The sequence below is a fragment of the Orbicella faveolata genome, unplaced genomic scaffold (assembly GCF_042242905.1).
Source record: "Orbicella faveolata isolate gen_17 unplaced genomic scaffold, um_ofav_v1 contig_13, whole genome shotgun sequence".
Lineage (NCBI taxonomy): Eukaryota > Metazoa > Cnidaria > Anthozoa > Scleractinia > Merulinidae > Orbicella > Orbicella faveolata.
This window is the reverse complement of record NW_028301540.1, coordinates 1,473,416-1,490,972: the sequence shown is the minus strand read 5'-3', so window position 1 is coordinate 1,490,972 and position 17,557 is coordinate 1,473,416. Positions and strand designations below refer to the sequence as shown.

The 17,557-nt window shown below is 37.7% G+C and overlaps 1 protein-coding gene and 1 long non-coding RNA gene across 3 annotated transcripts in view; one reads left to right on the top strand and one right to left on the bottom strand.

The window, feature by feature from the left end:
* The first annotated feature begins 45 nt into the window (after nucleotides 1-45).
* Nucleotides 46-17,557, top strand: part of LOC110047828 (ubiquitin carboxyl-terminal hydrolase 40-like) — a 21,598-nt gene continuing 4,086 nt past the window's right edge. The window contains exons 1-34 of one of the 2 annotated variants that reach the window (XM_089283982.1): nucleotides 46-369; nucleotides 1,975-2,039; nucleotides 2,243-2,356; nucleotides 2,587-2,712; nucleotides 3,204-3,242; nucleotides 3,407-3,553; nucleotides 4,421-4,507; nucleotides 4,820-4,932; nucleotides 6,935-7,007; nucleotides 7,806-7,943; nucleotides 8,180-8,248; nucleotides 8,673-8,851; nucleotides 8,939-9,099; nucleotides 9,190-9,256; nucleotides 9,602-9,695; nucleotides 9,925-10,002; nucleotides 11,011-11,101; nucleotides 11,202-11,275; nucleotides 11,864-12,001; nucleotides 12,239-12,305; nucleotides 12,468-12,505; nucleotides 12,606-12,679; nucleotides 12,790-12,889; nucleotides 12,995-13,075; nucleotides 13,477-13,534; nucleotides 14,038-14,091; nucleotides 14,797-14,972; nucleotides 15,208-15,244; nucleotides 15,591-15,655; nucleotides 15,729-15,803; nucleotides 15,923-16,010; nucleotides 16,457-16,509; nucleotides 16,752-16,844; nucleotides 17,398-17,498. In XM_089283982.1, the coding sequence (XP_089140108.1) occupies nucleotides 174-369; nucleotides 1,975-2,039; nucleotides 2,243-2,356; nucleotides 2,587-2,712; nucleotides 3,204-3,242; nucleotides 3,407-3,553; nucleotides 4,421-4,507; nucleotides 4,820-4,932; nucleotides 6,935-7,007; nucleotides 7,806-7,943; nucleotides 8,180-8,248; nucleotides 8,673-8,851; nucleotides 8,939-9,099; nucleotides 9,190-9,256; nucleotides 9,602-9,695; nucleotides 9,925-10,002; nucleotides 11,011-11,101; nucleotides 11,202-11,275; nucleotides 11,864-12,001; nucleotides 12,239-12,305; nucleotides 12,468-12,505; nucleotides 12,606-12,679; nucleotides 12,790-12,889; nucleotides 12,995-13,075; nucleotides 13,477-13,534; nucleotides 14,038-14,091; nucleotides 14,797-14,972; nucleotides 15,208-15,244; nucleotides 15,591-15,655; nucleotides 15,729-15,803; nucleotides 15,923-16,010; nucleotides 16,457-16,509; nucleotides 16,752-16,844; nucleotides 17,398-17,498 (3,209 nt within the window). In that variant the 5' untranslated portion in view covers nucleotides 46-173. Of the gene's footprint in view, nucleotides 370-1,974; nucleotides 2,040-2,242; nucleotides 2,357-2,586; nucleotides 2,713-3,203; nucleotides 3,299-3,406; nucleotides 3,554-4,420; nucleotides 4,508-4,819; nucleotides 4,933-6,934; nucleotides 7,008-7,805; nucleotides 7,944-8,179; nucleotides 8,249-8,672; nucleotides 8,852-8,938; nucleotides 9,100-9,189; nucleotides 9,257-9,601; nucleotides 9,696-9,924; nucleotides 10,003-11,010; nucleotides 11,102-11,201; nucleotides 11,276-11,863; nucleotides 12,002-12,238; nucleotides 12,306-12,467; nucleotides 12,506-12,605; nucleotides 12,680-12,789; nucleotides 12,890-12,994; nucleotides 13,076-13,476; nucleotides 13,535-14,037; nucleotides 14,092-14,796; nucleotides 14,973-15,207; nucleotides 15,245-15,590; nucleotides 15,656-15,728; nucleotides 15,804-15,922; nucleotides 16,011-16,456; nucleotides 16,510-16,751; nucleotides 16,845-17,397; nucleotides 17,499-17,557 lie in introns of those variants that run through there. The other variant, XM_089283983.1, reaches the window with a different exon arrangement.
* Nucleotides 5,145-6,780, bottom strand: LOC149114586 (uncharacterized). Its single transcript, XR_016205832.1, has 2 exons — nucleotides 6,657-6,780; nucleotides 5,145-5,233 (listed from the first exon to the last, which is right to left on the bottom strand). It is a non-coding gene; the product is annotated as an uncharacterized LOC149114586 (long non-coding RNA).

Here is a 17,557-nt window from a genome sequence, read left to right as displayed (position 1 = left end):
ATTTGTTAATTGGTTGCGAACTGAATCGCAGGCTCATAAACAGAAAAGCAAGATGGCGGAATATAAAGTAAAGAGCGGAAACTACGCTTGCGATTGTGCAGTCTGTATTGAAATCACCTGAAATCGGTAATTTAGCATATTTATCTAACAAATTATTAGTTTTCTTCTGAATTATGTTCGGGTGTCTTTTTGAAACCGAACAAGTTGCTTCCGAACATGAGACTGCAACTGGAGTGTGGAAACAACAGAAGCTAGACTCACCTCGTGAACCGAGAGGTCAGACAAGAATCTGTGGCCTGCAGAATCAAGGAGCCACTTGCTATTTAAATTCTCTACTGCAGACATTGTTCTTTACTCCTGAATTTAGAGGTGACGTTTTCTTCCAATGGGCCATTCCATTTTTATCCGCATTGCCCCCCTCCTATTGAGGAACTTTGAATTTTACCCCCCTCAGAAAAGTAAACTTCTTTCCCCCCCCCCCCCATGAAAGTAAGATCAAAGTGCCAACACACTTTCCCCCTTCCGAATTTGTAAAAGATCAAAGGCACCAACATTGTTGCCCCCTCAGAAATGGCCTCTAAACACCCCGCTTCAGATTTCCTAGACCCTCAATAGGGGGGTGGGGTGGGTGCGTGATTAAAATGGAATGGGCCAATATAAGTGGACTTTGATATCAAACAAGCTTAATCTGGCTTAATTTATCTTAGATCAGCTGCTTGTAATATCAATGAACTTATAAGCTTATAGGGTAAACATACAATGTAAAAGGACAAACTTAGCTTACATTTTATGGTAATTTTCAAGCAGTTTTAGTTTAGTTGTTTTTGGATTTATATTTTGAGGTTACTCACTCATCCTCCTTGTCCAGCTGAGACATACGGCCATATATGCTTTGAGCATAACTTTGCAAACCTGCCCAATCAGACAATCAGATCAGTGCCCTCTCCCCTTTTCCCTTACAATCTGCCCCACACCATATCAATTCCAGTACATACTGGATTGCTTGCCGCCCTGTTGTATACCTGAAGCACATTTTATGTAAACCAAATTGCTTTGTAAAACTGTCATTCAATGCTGATTCAAAGCTGATTTACAGGCAGGGACAACACTTGGACTGCATCAGAGCATCCCAGGGGCATGTTCCCTTGATCCCTTGAAAATTTCACTTTTTCTCCCTTCTTCCCTATTAATAAACTCCATTATTTTGTTCCCTAAATTTTTTGTCAAAGTTCCTGTTCATAGTAGAAATATCCCTTGTTCCTCAAATTTATCCCCAAAATATTCCTTGTTCCCTTGAAATAAATGATCATGTTGCCTTATTCCTCAAAACCCTTGGGAGGCCTTGGAGTTGATCCAGTCTGATTTTTTGACATAATTATCTGTTATTTACTTCGTGGTTCTACATTATAGCAATAATTATTTTTTATGTATAGAATTATAATTATGATAACAATAACAATAACAGCAACAGCATCAACAACAACAACAACAATAATAACAACAATAATAAATTAATAATAATAATAATAATAATGATGATGATGATAATAATAATAATATAATTTATGATAAGGTAACCCAACTCGCCAGCAATGAGATCTCGCCAACAACAGTGAGATTTGTCAACCTGTATAATCTGGAAACTGGTCCAAGGGTTTTTTTTATCACAACTGATTGGGTGATCTCTGTTGAAATCTGGAGAATCAGTAAGGATATAGAAATAGCACAACAAATCCAAGAAATTCAGCTTTTTATTCATGCTAATTTGACGTACAGCTGAAGAATGTCACAGACTGGCAGGCTGTGGGACTTGGCAGTTCTGAAAGTCAGTGTGTATCTTAATTTTTATCCCACGTGTGGATTGTGTTACTTGTAAATTCTATTGCTTACTATAAGCACTTGATCATGACACTTTGGACCTGCTTGTGAACAAATTAGCATAGATAGCTCAAAAAAAGATTTATTCTTTCTCAGATGGCCTTTTCCAACTCAGAGCAGAAGATCTTTGCTATGGACCCAGCAGTACAGCAAATTCAAAGGTGAATATCATCTTTTTTTATGGTAAAACTTTTAAAACACATTTCCTACATTGCTTATATTATAATGACTTGTAAGATATGAGTTGTTGGCATATTATGAGGATTATGCAATGACAGCCTGAATTGACAGCTAAGATACAGAATGTGTATTCGATAAGAAAACAAGCCATGGAGCAAATTAAATTGTTTTGCTTATTTTTCAGGTCAGAGTGATACCGCTTCAGCTTCAGAAACTGTTCGCAAAACTTCTTCTGTTGGATCAAGACAGTATCAGTACTTCTGAGTTGACCAATAGTTTTGGTTGGACAGGAAACGAGGTGATGTAATTACAGGATAACTATGCATGGCATGACAGCATATCAATGGAAAACAAATAAACATAAATTAATGTACCACAGGCTTACTTGACTGGCACATATAGTACACGTAGGTGTTAATACACGAAAATAAGCAATCTTTTATAAACTATATGAACCTAGCTCCTTAGAAAGCATCCCTAAACAATAAACTTTGACACTGATTATCTTCTGGTTAATTTAATTTCCAGGGCTTTCAACAACATGATGTTCAAGAATTGAACCGAATTTTATTTAGTGCTTTGGAATCTTCTCTTGTCGGCACACAGGGAGAACCACTGGTCAAGAATCTCTACCATGGAACATCAGTGACAAAGGCAACTGATCTTCATTGTTTTTAAACATAAAGTCCTGATCTCTAAACCAACAACGGTATTGTAATTTAATATTGAAGATTATAATGTGGAAGAAGTTTATGAACAACAACTTAGTCAAATTTTCAAATGATATTTATGTGATACAAAAGAAAAGGTAGTCAACAGATTGATTCTATTCTCTCCTAGGGTGCAGTAGGAAGATATATACACCATAAGCTAAACTCACTAATTAAAATGTTTTTTAACAGTTAGAAAACCTTGTAACAAAAAAAAAAACTTAATATTTCATGCAGCTAGTAAAAGAATAATGGTAATCATTATTTTATTGTCAATGTGATTTATTTGTTGTCAGGCATAGGAATAATCAATTTCAAAGTGCTTTAATTAGTTATTGTCATACTATCTGTTGAGTACCTTTTCTTTTGTAATTTATTCTGACTTATATTTTGTAACCAAAATACAGTTTCTCAAATATTTCTTTTTATTGTCAGGTTATTTGTCAAGAATGCGGTCAAGTCAGTGAAAGAGAGGTGATATTGAAACCATGTTTGAATGCTTAAAAGGATTAGTTCTTTATCATTGCAAGGTGTGCTGTAATGTTCCTGTGATGATTGTCATTTTATCACCAGAATGTACACTCGGATGGTCATCATAATTTACTTTAATTAATTAATCAATTTATGACTTTTTCTAGGAAGATTACCTTGACCTTCCTCTGACCCTCTCAGGATGCAGTGGCTTGGAGGAGAGCCTGTACATGAGTTATGTTGCCATGGAGATCTTGGAGGACGCCAATCAGTACAAGTGTGAATCATGTAACAAACATGTTGATGCCCTAAAGGTTTGTTTTAAAAACCAACATATGAATCATCATAAGTTACCTCATCGTCATCATCATTTTCCTTATCGTTATTATCATGATCAGCATCATTACCAGCATCAGAATCAGCAACAGCATCGTCATAAACATTATCATCGACACCATCACCAGCAGCAGCACTACCACTGTAGTACTAATTAATGCCAAAGTTGTCACTATCCCTGTCACTGTCATTGTTGTCTTCTTTACTACTAACTGAAGGGGTGCCTGGAATAAACCCCTAAGAGACTTGTGGAAAATTTTGAGTTAGCTAGGATTGAAATACTTCCTAGCAATTTTCACATTTTACTTTGGTTTTCATTATAATTATTGTCTTAAAATAACTAGTTTTTATTACTAGTTCTTTTAAGATAATAATTAATACCAGAATAATCTGTGAAAATTGCTGGGAGGCATTTCAATTGTAGCTACCTGGAAATTTTCCAAAAGTCACTTAGGGCTTAATATTCCAGGCACCCCTTCAACTGTCATCATTGTCATTGTCATTGGCACTGCTGTGCCATCATCATTTCTCTTCATGTCAGGTGTTACATACACTGTTTAGACTTTCAGGTTACTTCCCTATTTTTGCTGTCCCAGGCTCCTTTCGCTTCATTTCACCCAATACATCCTGCTTGCTAATACACTAACCTGCTCACTGGATCACACCACACTCTTCATGAAGAAACCAAATGTTTTTTTTAAATTTTTAACTGATCTATTTCACTGTGAAAGCTATTCAGTACAGTAACTGTATTATGTGGATAATTATTACATGTATGTCCAGTCTGTTCTGTGAAATAAGATTAATATAATTCACTTATCTTGATATTTTCTGGAATTTACAAGGGTTCCAAGATTAGAACTATCCCTCCAATCTTGACATTTTCACTGCTGAGGTTTGACTATGACTTTCAACGAGGTGAACGATTCAAGGTAACTGATAATTTTCATTTCTCTTCCTTGTATTCCTCATTGCATCCATCTGTCAGCCAATCCATCAACATTAAAGTAGCTAGCTGCTTATTCTTTGATCCTATTTCCTTTTCAGGTCCTTTACTCCCTTCTTTCCATTCAGGACATTCATTTCCGCCATTCCCTCAAGTTTATCCATTCTGTCTTTTTTCCTTTTTCATTTATTCCTCCTTTCCCTGATTCCTCAATCCTTTTCTCAGGTGCATTTGGTCATACTTCCGTTTACTATATCTTATCATTGATTCCTTGTTTGTATTTCATGTTGATTTATAGGACAACAAGAGATATTCCTTTCCAATTACACTCGACATGACAGAATTTTGTGAATCTAGTTGCGAGGTAAAGAGCAATCAGGACTATGAATTGTTTTCAGTTGTCATCCATGGGTAGGTAGTTTCCTTATATGAATGTTTCTTAGGTCATTCTCTTGGTCAGTGAATATCATGTTACACATCTATGGAACCAACTACCTACATATATTGAACAGTCACCTAATTTAAATTAATTTCACAAGAACTTAGAGACTTTTAATCTTCTAAAATTGAGGGCTAGTTGTAAATGTGACTACTGTCAATCTTAAATTGACTTTTTTTTACAATTATTTTTATTGTTTTATTAGCACTATTGAGAGACTTTAGGTTCTTTTTCATTACAGTTTTAACTAGTTTGGTGCATGCTGGAAATTAACTTAAGGTTACCGTATACCTTCAGGGGTGTCTCATGTCCAAACGATGTAGCGCGTCTGGTTTAAGATTTAGATACCTAAACCCCTATATCAAATTAAAGCTTATAGAGCTGGCTATCAAACCATACCAAAAATTTTGAAATAAAATGAAGTGCCGATTTTTTCACGGCCACTAAATGCGAACGTCCTAATCACCTTTTGGAAGCTACAAGTCAAAGCGAATTTTGTTTTTCGCCAATTTATTTTTTTCCTCGGTTTCAGGACAAAAAGCGCTAAAAAAGCGTGTCTGCGTTTTTCCACATTCAATTGCAGTAAAAAGTTACAGAACACTTTCAAAATAGGATTTAAAAAATGTGAAGTGATCGTAAAAAAATTGCTCTCGGAGAAAAAATATGTCGAAATAAACAATTCGCAGACACATTTTTGTTTTTTATATGTTAATCTAGCTACTGTCCAAATTTGAGGGCAATCAAACAAATCCCCTTTGAGTTGTAACTCTTTAAAGTGTCTTCTTCAAGCGAAAAAATTTATTCGAGAAAACAGCGCTAAGAAAAATCTCTTGCTTCGCAAACAAACTCCGCCCACAAACACCTTCAACTGGGTTCTCAGATCACTGAGCCAATCAGCGCTTGGAAAATTTACTACCATTAACTCGCGGTTAAATTTATGCGTGAATCTCGAAAAAACCCTTGTGTTTTGCAATGCGCTCAAGGCGGAGAGATAATTTTTCTGTAGCTTGGTTTTTCTTGAAGCTGGTCTGGCAAAATGGGGAAGACGAAAAAGGATACGAATGCTAGAGTGGCTGGGCAACGAGAACAAACTGAACAAAAGAAAGTGCGGCGGAGCAAATGTGCATGGATAATATTCCAATGGATCTCAATGAGTTGGGCGATTCATCAGTATCGGACTCAACAAAAGAGTCAATGTAAACATCGCTGTTATAGCTGTCGAGTTCCCAAATTTTTACAGAATCTTTCTGTACTCTTGACTCGATCTTTTCGCCCGCTTGATACGATAGCTATAGCTTCATCCGCGAGGCCAACTTTCGCTTCTTCACTCATTGATGTGTTTTCATTCGTTCTTCGCTTTTTCGAAGTGGTAAACAATGTTTTCCGTGGCCCATGTTTACTTATAACTTAATAGAAGTACATCTAATACGAAAAATGCTTGGATCTGAATAGCCAGCCAATTTGTGGTATCCATATATTCCCACGAAAGTAGTCTTGGTTGATTGCGTACACGTTATAGGGCTGTCAATCAAGAGGGAACTTTTACTTCCGGCCGTAACGTAAAACCTCCATTTCTCCGCCAATATTGAGTTTTTTTCAATTTTGTTTTCAGAAATTAGAGATTACTCTTCGATCATTACTTTGAACCAAAAATCCAAATTTGAAGAAAATTGCCGATCTGAAGGTATACTGTAACCTTAACAATAGCTGCATACCAGGTGTGACATGCACAATGTCAGCTCAGCCATGACTTCTGGGGTATACATGTTGCTGCCACCCCCTTATTGCCTTTGCAGGAGGCATTGCTGCCACCCTTGTTTTATCCCAGGGTACACCAAACAACCATTATAGTGCCATTAACTGCCCCAAAAAATATTGTGTTATTTTTTGTGCATGTATTCCTTCCGAACAAGCAATTTAAGGTGTTGAAGGTTGCTTTTAGTAAAAACTTGTTGTTTCATTTCTGTTCTTCAGCGGTAGTTGTTATGGTGGACATTATCATGCATACATTCGTGACGTGGAAGGACTAGGTACATGGTGTCAACCTGTAAGTAGAATGTGATTCACTTGTGAAGCATTACTGGTTAGTAATATTAAGTTTGTACAACTGTGGTAGAGCTTGTAATCATAGTTGGTCATTGATTATAAGAAATAGGGATTGATGTATGGTGTAAAAAACTAAGTTAAACCTACATTTCAGTGGAAAGAGTATTAATAGAACAAACCAACTAAAATTTAAGCCTTCATAACTAAATACCCTTAGAACCAGGAAAAGTGCCCATTTAGTCCAAGGGTACTCCCATATTTAAGCTATGTGGGCTTGTGCCGTTGTGAAGGGTGTGGTTTTCAGGCAGTTTGTCTGGGACAGGGTATAGAAATCAGACAGTTTTGGTCTAGAATAGGGTATTGTGTATCAGGAAATTGGTCAGTGTATAAATAATTTAATCTAGAACAGGGTTCTTTACCCAGGGTTCTATTATTATAGAAATTTCAAAAACCAGAAGTGGGAACTTCACATAAACAGAATTACAACGGCATGGAAAATAGCTAGTCTTGGATAGGGTCGTGGTTTTTGGTGCCTAGTCTAAAATAGAGTTGCAAACTGGTCTAGTATAGGGTAAGGGTTTCAGTAAGTGTTCCAGCAGCACACCCCCATCCAAAGATTTACAGAGTACCCCACTGGCCACTCAGGAGGTGTCTGCTTACGGTACGTTGAAGTTGTTAGTTTTATTTTTATATGGATTATGGCTACCTTGTGGAAGGTGTCTGCCCTCAGGCAGTGTCCATTTGTAGGGGTTCATCTGTCAGTTGTCCAGGCCTAAAGAAGTATTATTTTGTATCAAAGGAGAAGGAACAAGTGAGAGTTGTAAAAGAAGATGACAGTGGAAAGAAGGATGTTATATACTGTGAACACCCTGTGGACCTGATTGTGACTTTACTAAAGAAGCTTGGTGGCACAGCATCTGTCAATCAGTTATGTCAGGTAACAAGTGATGTTGATTACTGGATAGCAAATTTTAAATATGAATAGAGAAATGTCCTCTGGAACATCTCAATCAGTAGCAGTTGCTGACTTTCAATGCCCAGCAGTTCCTTAAACAGCTAAAAGTGATTGCTGTAAGGAGAAAAATCAAGATAATATACTTACTATAATGTTATTAAAAATGTTTCAGCCACTAGCGGTTCATATTTTGACATACCAGTTTATTTCTGGTTTAGTGCATGTCAAAAGAAACAGGAACCTCTTGGAATAAGCGATTCAAAAGTCAGTATGGACCACTGACAAAGGTACTTTATTTTTTACTACTGTGCCTATAACTAGCAAGGTACATTGTGTTGTAGTGAGCTTTCACCTTAACTTACTACCTAACTTGAATGAGTAATCTAGAATTAAAGTAAGGTAAGATTACTATTTACTTACAGAATGCATACATGTGTATTATTGTACATATATATGATTCTTAGCAGACATAAATGTGTAAGATCTGCTTCACTAATTAAGGTAGAGCACACCAAATGTTTCAATGCAGGAGAAGTGACAGCCACTCTTACTTTCTCAGTGGTTCTTCATTGCATTGTATGAACCATGTGGGAGTGTAAAACAGTGGATGATAGAGCACTAGCAAAGAAAGCCCTTTTTCTCCTTCTCCAGCCTTACACTAGCACTCTCCCATAGAACAGACCATTTAATATATCAAAAATTTATTTTCAGTTTTTCAAGAAACACTCAGATGTTTTCCGATTTAGTGATGTCTCCGGATGGGTTTCACTGCATAGCGGCAGTGAAAAAGATTCTGGTAAATCACAATCAATTTCAGTACCAAAACAGGAAGAGCCAAGTTCACTTGGAAATGATTCTGATGGAAGGAGCAGTCAATCCCTGATGGAACGGTATGCTTTTGATTCCCATTTGCTTCAAATTTGCACTAAATTCATAGCTAGTTGACTAAACATAATTTCACTATAATTTCCTTAAAGAGAAAATTGGCCTGAACCAGAACATTGTTGGTTTGATGTGAATGATTCAAGAATATCCTGTATTCATGAGAAGGATCTCCAAAATCAGTTTGCTGGAAAGGAGAGTGCTTACATGCTATTCTACAGAAGGAAAAACATGGTCTTTTCTAAGAATGATCCAAGTAAGACACCACTGCAGTTAAAAATTTGTGCTATTATTAACTGTTTTCTTTTTAGTTGTTGAGTTTGTTAAATTTTATATCATTCTACAGTTCTCTCAGTCCCTGCTGTCTTAAGAAAAGAAGTTGAGGAAATGAACAAAGATCTAACAAAGCAACGGTAAGTTTTAGTTTAAAGTGATATAAAAGCAGCTATTCTCAGTTTCTCATTGCAGTGGTTTCATAATTAAAAGGATAACCAATGAAAGTATTTTGATTCCTATTTATTGCTATTCCCAGTAAACCCCAGTGCTCCTTAATGCAAGACAAAGTTAATGAGCATGTCTAGCCTATGGACTGATGTTTTTAATGTGCATGGTGTGCCATGTTTGTATGCAAAATGCAATCAACTTCCAAAGTAATTAAAAGAAAATATAAAGAGGCTGCATAACAAACACCATCAGAGATAAAAATACTAAATAAATTTAACTTGCAATTACTTAGTACATTTCCAAATTCTGTGTAGGGAAAACTATGATGTCCATCTAAATCAAATATCTGTCAGTGTACTTTTTGGCAGCCACTATACAGTGACAGACGGCATACTTATGCTTAAACAGGTAAACATTACATCTACATTGTTATTATAACCGTCATGAAACAACAATAATCGTGTAGAATATATATTTTCTTAATGTACCACTAAAATTTAAAAAGTAATTTGAAAGAAATTCATGGTAACAGTTAACAAGGATTAGCACAGACGCCTCTTGTTATCTTTGAAAAGCCAATCTGACTTGCATGTTTTTTTTTTTTGTTTTTAAAAATTGAATCATTTTGTTTTACTAGGTAATTTCGACTGAGCCACTGGTCATATCATTGGACAGGAGAAATTCTGTCACTGATCTTCTGCAAACTATTTTCAAGGTAAAGAGCAATGTCTACCAACATCGTCTTTCAGAGCTTGTGATTTCACGTTTATGATCCTGAAACGGTCAAACCGGATGATATATCATTTGAGTATTTCTATCAGCACTACTGCTAGTCTTATCCCACAATCTAAGCAATATGCATTAGGCAATTTGGTCATTTGGTTATGCTGTATTAAGTAGCTGCGAATGTTTTTAAAGTATGCTTCTCAGTATCAAGTCAATGTGCGCAGAAATACATTAAGTTCATTGACGTCATAGTTAAGTGTCTTCTTCTCATAAATGAGGTGGATTTAGTTGGCCTGTAGTGATCATCATGTTTTTCCATTACATAAAGAGAGTTTCATGGTATTCTGCAATAAATACATCAGTCTGAATTCTTTTTTATTATATTCGAAGTCAATTCATAATATCTATGTAATTACGCAAGCTACCGGTACTATCTTACAGATCTTATCAAATAAATTTTTACTGCTGATATTATTGTTCTTGAATAGCAGGTATATAGTTGCTGTGTTCTAGTAACTCAGTAGTAATGCCAATGCCAGTGTCGGGAGCCTCATGCCTATGTAGGGCTGATATTGTGCTCAGTCAATACCATATTACCACAACCACCAATAGAGCATGCAGAGGAAATCATATACTGATGCCTGTATTGTGTGATGGATAAATGCATTGCCTTTTATTCATGGGACAACCACACTACCCCGATGAAATCATCTAATGTAATGTGCTCCTACACACATCAATAAGATAGCAGCATAAAATGAGGTTAATTTGGTCCCTGCTATACTACTACCAACAACCAGTTTTTAGATATTTAGATGCACTGCCTTTTATTCATAAGACAGCAACACTATCCGAATGACGTCATCTAATGTAATGTGCTCCTGTACACATCAATAAGACACCAGCACAAAAAAGTGGTTAATCCGGCCCCTGCTATACTACTACCAACAACCAGTCTTTACCTGATTGTTTCTGGACTATTTCTGTTTCTTTTTAGCTGGACACACTCGGAGACAATGTGGAATGTAAAACTCTTCATATTGCAAGGCGATTGCCATCAGGCCTCCATCTTTTTGAAGAATTGACACGTGAGTCTTGACTCAGTGTTTCATGTTCTTAGTGACATGTTTTGTTTCCTGTTTTGTTTTTTGTTTTCAGTTCCCTTTACACTTTACTACTTCACCGCAGGGCATCCTGAAAAGTCTCTCCTACAAAGTGGAGTTAGTGGGGGTACAGACGTATTTTTGTGGAATGGAAAGGAGGTACGAGTCAGTTAATTCGTTCTCAGAGCTTCAAGTGACATATCAAATCAAATTTCTTGATTCGCTGTTTGTTGGTTATGCCTTGTGAAAGAAACATTTAGTCAGCAGTGCACAGAGTGACAAGGAGTATTGTGGATTGTGTGCAGATAAAAAAACCAAAATAACAAGTAATAGATGAAAAGTAATAGCTAACGATTACAACAATGGTAAATACAGTACTTGCAAAAAATTCGGACGTTTTATTTCGGACAATTAATATTCGGACACTTTTTGTCTCACTTCAGACAAATTTGGGACAAAAAATTCGGGCACTTAGCTGAAACAAAGCTAAAGTAAATTTGCGCCCTCAAACACAAATTAGACTGAAACAACATCTGTGAAAATGATAATTTTACTGCACCCTCAAGCTTTTATAGATACACCGACGAGAACATAACACATTTCTATCAAGCCTTTTCGTAGCGGTTTCTCAACTAGAGTTCGCTCCATGAAAGGACACCAAGAGCTTTGAAACTACTAGTGTATTGCTGCTGAAAATGACGTCTAATGTCATGGTTGTAAGATTGCTGTTGGTTTCATTGGCTGTAGGTGGATGGATGCAAGCTCTATCCAGGAGAAGACACTGCACCAGTTCTATTGAACATAAAATATTCATTGTCGCGAGATCAAGAAGCTGTTGAGATTCAGAAACATTTTAGAAAGGACACGACAGTTGGAGAGATGAAGGTTTGCAGGATGCGATGCTGATGATTTCACCTATCTCTTTTATATCATAAAGAAACCAAAAAAAATGTTAATGACTTCATCTATACGTCTGTCCTTCAACAGATCATAAGTAAGAACTATGAGAATAATTTGACTTAATGTTTTGTATTGATAACTAGAAATTGTATAGTTGTTAATCATGCTCATTAAAGTGTTAAAGCAGTATAATAAAAGCACATCTGTTACCTTTCATGTCAGATTATGTTGTGCAACTCTGTTGGAATTGATGATCAAGATCTGCTCCTCAGCTGGGTGAAGTCAAAAGGTAAATAGAAGTTTGGATATCATAATTATCTAGTTATAAAAAGATCGTAATTCTAGTTTGAAACCAAGAACATATTTTTCTTTGTCATGAGCCTGATTAATGTAAACTCTAATGTCCTTTTCTTGTCCTTTTCTTGTCCTTGTCATTATTTTATTTTTACAGGTAAAACCAGTGAGGTTGTACCACTGAACTCTTTTCAGGTAAAGTTTTTCAACACCCTGTTTTTGCTTTGCGTGGGTGTCGACATGTCGTTGTGTGTGAGGAGCAATTGTTTAAATGATAATTTTTTTTTTTCCTTAGGATGGCCACACAATAAACGAGGTCGGCCTTCAAGATGGCGACCTTCTGGTTGCCGAGAAAGCAGTTCAAATGCAGTAAGTACAGTTTCGTCGTCTTCTCGCATCCTGTTACGCTTTTCTTTCAGTTTTCTTAAGTGCTCGTTAGTAAGTATTATCGTGTTACTCTTTTATCTCTTGGTGTTTAGATCCAGTGTCGTAAATGGAAGCTTAATACCTAGTTTGGCTTCTCAAGAGAATGAGAAACATTCCAGCATGATGTCGTTTGTGGTTGAGTGTAAGTGTTTGGTGAGTAGCATTCTTATGTCAGAACAGTCAGCAGTTAACGTGTGTGTTTCTACAAAAAAAGTAGATGAACGCTCGTGTGATATCTCGCTGCTTTTACTGATACAGGCGGCAGAGTCCGAGGAACAGAGTCACAATGACAGAAGCAACTGTTGGCCAGTTTATCCTGTCAAAATTCACAAAGAGCAGGTAATAAAGTGGTCGACTTCTAAAGGCATGGATCGTACCCGTCTTCTAAATGTGTTATGTTCACGGCTCACCGTCTAGCCCATTGAGAACAAGCCGTCTGGCCAAGCCTGGTCATCCAAGTAGCGTCCTTCAGTAAGGCTGCTGTCTTAAGTTAAAATCTCTATAAACAGTCACTTCTTGCTAACCATTCAGAAACCAAGTGTTACCAATTGTAAGAATGTTGTCACCCATTGATTGGCAACTCCTCTGACGAACGTACGGGCTCAGGCATTCCCACCGCCCTCGAAGTCACCTGCGAACGGTTCTATCTTGGCAAAGTGGCTAGATTAATGTCCAGGAATCAGTCACGACATACATCCTACCTTACGACAACTTAGTGTTACATTGCTTACTTTTTTCAGACCATTGGGGATCTCAAGGCCCAAGTGCTGTCACATGCAGGCTTTCAGACCATGCAAGGTTATGATACTTTGAAATAAACAGTTAGACTGTTGAGATAGTGATGATCATTGCCATGTTGTCGACATTGGGTGATATTACTTGACAAGACTGAGATTCGTAACGGCAGCTTTGGATTCGTGAGGCTATAAAAATGTCGTTAACACTCAGTGTTTTGCCTAGGCAATTAAGCCATTCTTCTTAGCCAAGGGGCTGACCAGGTGAAGTCTGTTTCCGAAGTTAAATAAAGTGACGATGAACCAGTGCCGGCGTACAGAATTTCTGGAAACACAGAATGTTGAATGATATTGTTAGACGATAGTAGAGAGGAGTTTTCAAATTACTTGCCAATTAGACTACTCAGCCAGTCTCAAACCGTAGTAAAACCAAAATCAAAACCGAAGCAATCGCCTGATTACTTTCCACACTCAACTGACAACCGCTCTAAACAGTCTGCCGCATAAACCCCTCATTTAAATTACCTTCACTTATATCATATATTGGTATTTTTTCTTTTATCGTAGAATTTGCTTGTCGTTTACGGGTGGATGATGATTGTCAAGGTCTTAGTCCTCCGTGTAAGTCAGTATATAGGGCGTCATTTGCCTACAACTACCAGCATGAGAAACAGGAAAAGTAAAGGATTCTAATTTATTATTACTTAAACCTCGCTACGGCTTCAAAATGTATATAATAAAGGGCAAACGAAATGAATTCTGGTAGCTGTAATCAAATTACGACATCCTGGGATGAAACGTCATCCGTCACTTCACTTTCAATTTGATGTTAGAGCTTTTTGTAATTTAAGTTCGTTTTCGACGGGAAGGTTACTGAGTCTGTCAGCTCAGCTGTTCTTTTATCAGTTATAGACACAACATTAAACATTCTGAGCTGTTGCATATAGTTGAAATCAGCAATCTTTCACATGTTTAGATGGAATTAGCTTTGTAATCATAAGCCCAGTTTTGTTTGAGGTTTTTTCTTCAGTCCTTGTTTAAGTGAGCAGGGATGGTGCAGTGGTGACAGCGCTCGCTTCCCACTAAGGAGACTCCGGTTCGATTCCGGCCCGGTGCCATATGTGGGTTAAGTTTGTTGATGGTTCTTGCCTTGCTCCAACGGTTTTTCTCCGGGTTCTCCGGTTTTCCTCCCTCCACAAAAACCAACACTCCAAATTCCAATTCGACCAGGATATAGGGCCTGCATGAAAACCAGCTAAGGCTGATGTGGCTTTCTGTCTAAATACTATAGTTTATTTATTTTTATTTTTTAACTTGGCGCTGCAGTATATGAACACGAAACCGTGGACGAGTCTTGGCTGAACGATGGTCACAAGCTTGTTTTAGAAAAGGGAAATCCTCTTTTGCAAGGAGAAATCATGATCCGGTGTTATGTCAAGTCCTCAACCAACAGCAGACAAGAACTCGAACAAATTATTGATAAAAAGTGCACTGTTCGTCAGGTAAGTCTTGTGCTTGATAAGAATGTTTTAGTTTAATGAATCTCAGTACATCGTGTAGCGGACAGGTGAGGAGAATTGAAAAGGAATCAAGCATGAAGGAAAACGACTAGAAATTATTTCTTCAGTGGACACTGGCTTGATTTGCGTATAATAAGATGTAAGATAACACTGTTCAAGTACGGCTTTATTGATTTATTTTTGAGATGTAGTAATAATTTTCATTTGCTTTTTTCAGTGTTTACAATTGTTGTTGGAGACTTCCAAGCTACAAGGTACAATGTACTGCACTCTATTCCAATTAGAGAGTGTGCAATTGTTTAAAACCTTCCTTGAGGGTTGTTAACAGTTTACTTCTTTTTTTCCTCCACGTAACAAAGTGTGTTGGTTTGCAGACATAACTGACATTCAAGTGTTGTGTTCTGTATCACTGGTCGTTTGTTTGTTTGGATTGTTGTTTACTTATTTCAGTCTTTTTAGAAGTCACGGTTGTATGTGCTAATGAGTGACCTTGACGTGCTGGTGTCATGTAAGGAGCAGAAGGGCTGTGTTCTGTATCGCTATTGGCTTGGTTTTGTATCACTATCGTTCTCGTGTCATGATTGGTTATTATTTTGACAGGACTGACGTGGCACTTGAGGAAAACCAATTGGATTGGAGAACCGACCGACGCTTTGGACAATGAGGTGAATACCGACTATGTCATTTTATCAAAAAAATCTTTAATCTTGTTCGATTACATTCCATTTTGTCTCATAGGACGCGACGCTGGAGAGTGAAAACATTAAAAATGGCGACACTCTTATTATTGAAGAGGGACGACTTCCCCCAAAGGTAATCAACCTTGAAACATTTAACAAAAGACTTCTTCAGTCTTATTTAATGTACACAATAGGGCCCTTGTGATGTACAGTTTGACAGGGTTTTGGCGCTTTTCTTTTTCTTTCTCGTAGGGATTTCTTCGTCTTTCATTGTGGCAAACAAAAGCGAAAGAATCAAGTTCTGAAGGCGTTCTCACCTGGATTACATCGGGTATACAAGGTCAGTGGACCTAATTATTTTTTTGCTCTTTTTGCCTTAGTTTGAGACGCAAAGTCCTGTTGGTTAGTGCGGTGAGTTCTGGATGGAGCGATCTGAGTTCGAGTTGTAGCCTGGGTCCTGGTCACTTTACTCTCAGTGTCTCTCTCCACCCAAGTGTACCAATAGATACCGACAAGAGATTATTAAAATCTCTTGATACCGACCAGATGTTTGTGACGCTAGCAGCATCATAAACGACAAGTACCGGCGAAATTAATGCTGAGGAGCGGGGTGGGGGGGGGGGGGGGGGGAACCCTGCAATGGACTGGCATTCCATTCAGGGAGGAGTAGAAATACTGCTTGTCGCCTCATGCCACGGAAGCCCGAGCCACTGTTTTCAAACTTACAGGGTCGGTCAACCTCACGTAATTCCATTTTCTCCCTCTTTTGTTTTTTTCGACTTTAAGGTCTTCTTGGGTCATCTTCAATAGAGACTTCAAAAAATGTCGACAACTCTGAGGTGAGAGAAAGTCTCAGCAGGCCATTTTCGTATTCTCGGTATTGGACTGGAACTAGCTTGCAATGGAGGCTCATACGGAGGAATATCATGAAAAAGAGATTAATGTCATTTGCATTTGAAAAAACTCCCCGCATTAGCCTCACATGCAAGCTAGTTCCAGTCCATTACCGAGAATACGAAAATGGTCTATTCAGAAGGAACAGCAAGGCGTTATATAGATTACGTGTTTTCGCATTCATTAGGGGCGCGACTCATGGGCGCCAGTGGAAGATGTAGAGATATCCCAAGAAGCCTCGCTGTATGATCTAAAGCTGCAGATTAGCCTCTTACCTCAGGTTAGTATCAAAGTGGACAATGTGAGAGCAAAGTGTCTTACCCAAGAACACAACAGTACAACCCGAGATCGGACAGCTTGATCCGAAGTCCACTATGTTTAACACTATGACAACAACAGTCGTGTTTTGTATCGCTTTGTCATTTCCCTTGATCTGTAGTACAATGAGCCCGCAGTATTCGGTTGTTGTTTCTAATTTAAAACATCACGTGCCGTAATAGTGACAAGCGACGTCACAGCTTTTGGAGTGCTCTTGCCATTGCTGATTGGACAACACGAATCGGAAACACTTCGGGAACTTGCACGAGGATGTACGATAACCGGCAGTGGTTCTCGAATGAGGTAACATTGCGTCAGTTGTGGAACTCGACTCATTCGCCTTTTGCCATTCCTAAACCTTACTCACGCGTCAGTGTTTTTAAACCAACTGGGTTTATCAATTGTAGAACAGTGGAATCAGTACAATAATGACAGCCTGAATTTAACGGCTCAACCTGTGCAAAAATATAATCGCGTGTTAAGTTAGCCTCTTTTAATTTGACATTTTTTCGCAGTTATCAGCTCACGTGATCCCCACACCTGGATTTATCAGACTTCAGGAAGTCGTCGACAATCAGCTGACAAGAGTTCTTAGAGGAATTAATCAAACTTTAAGGTTCGCTTTTCTCGTTTTATTCTTTCAGTATTTCTCTGTTTTGAAATTAATGAGGAAAG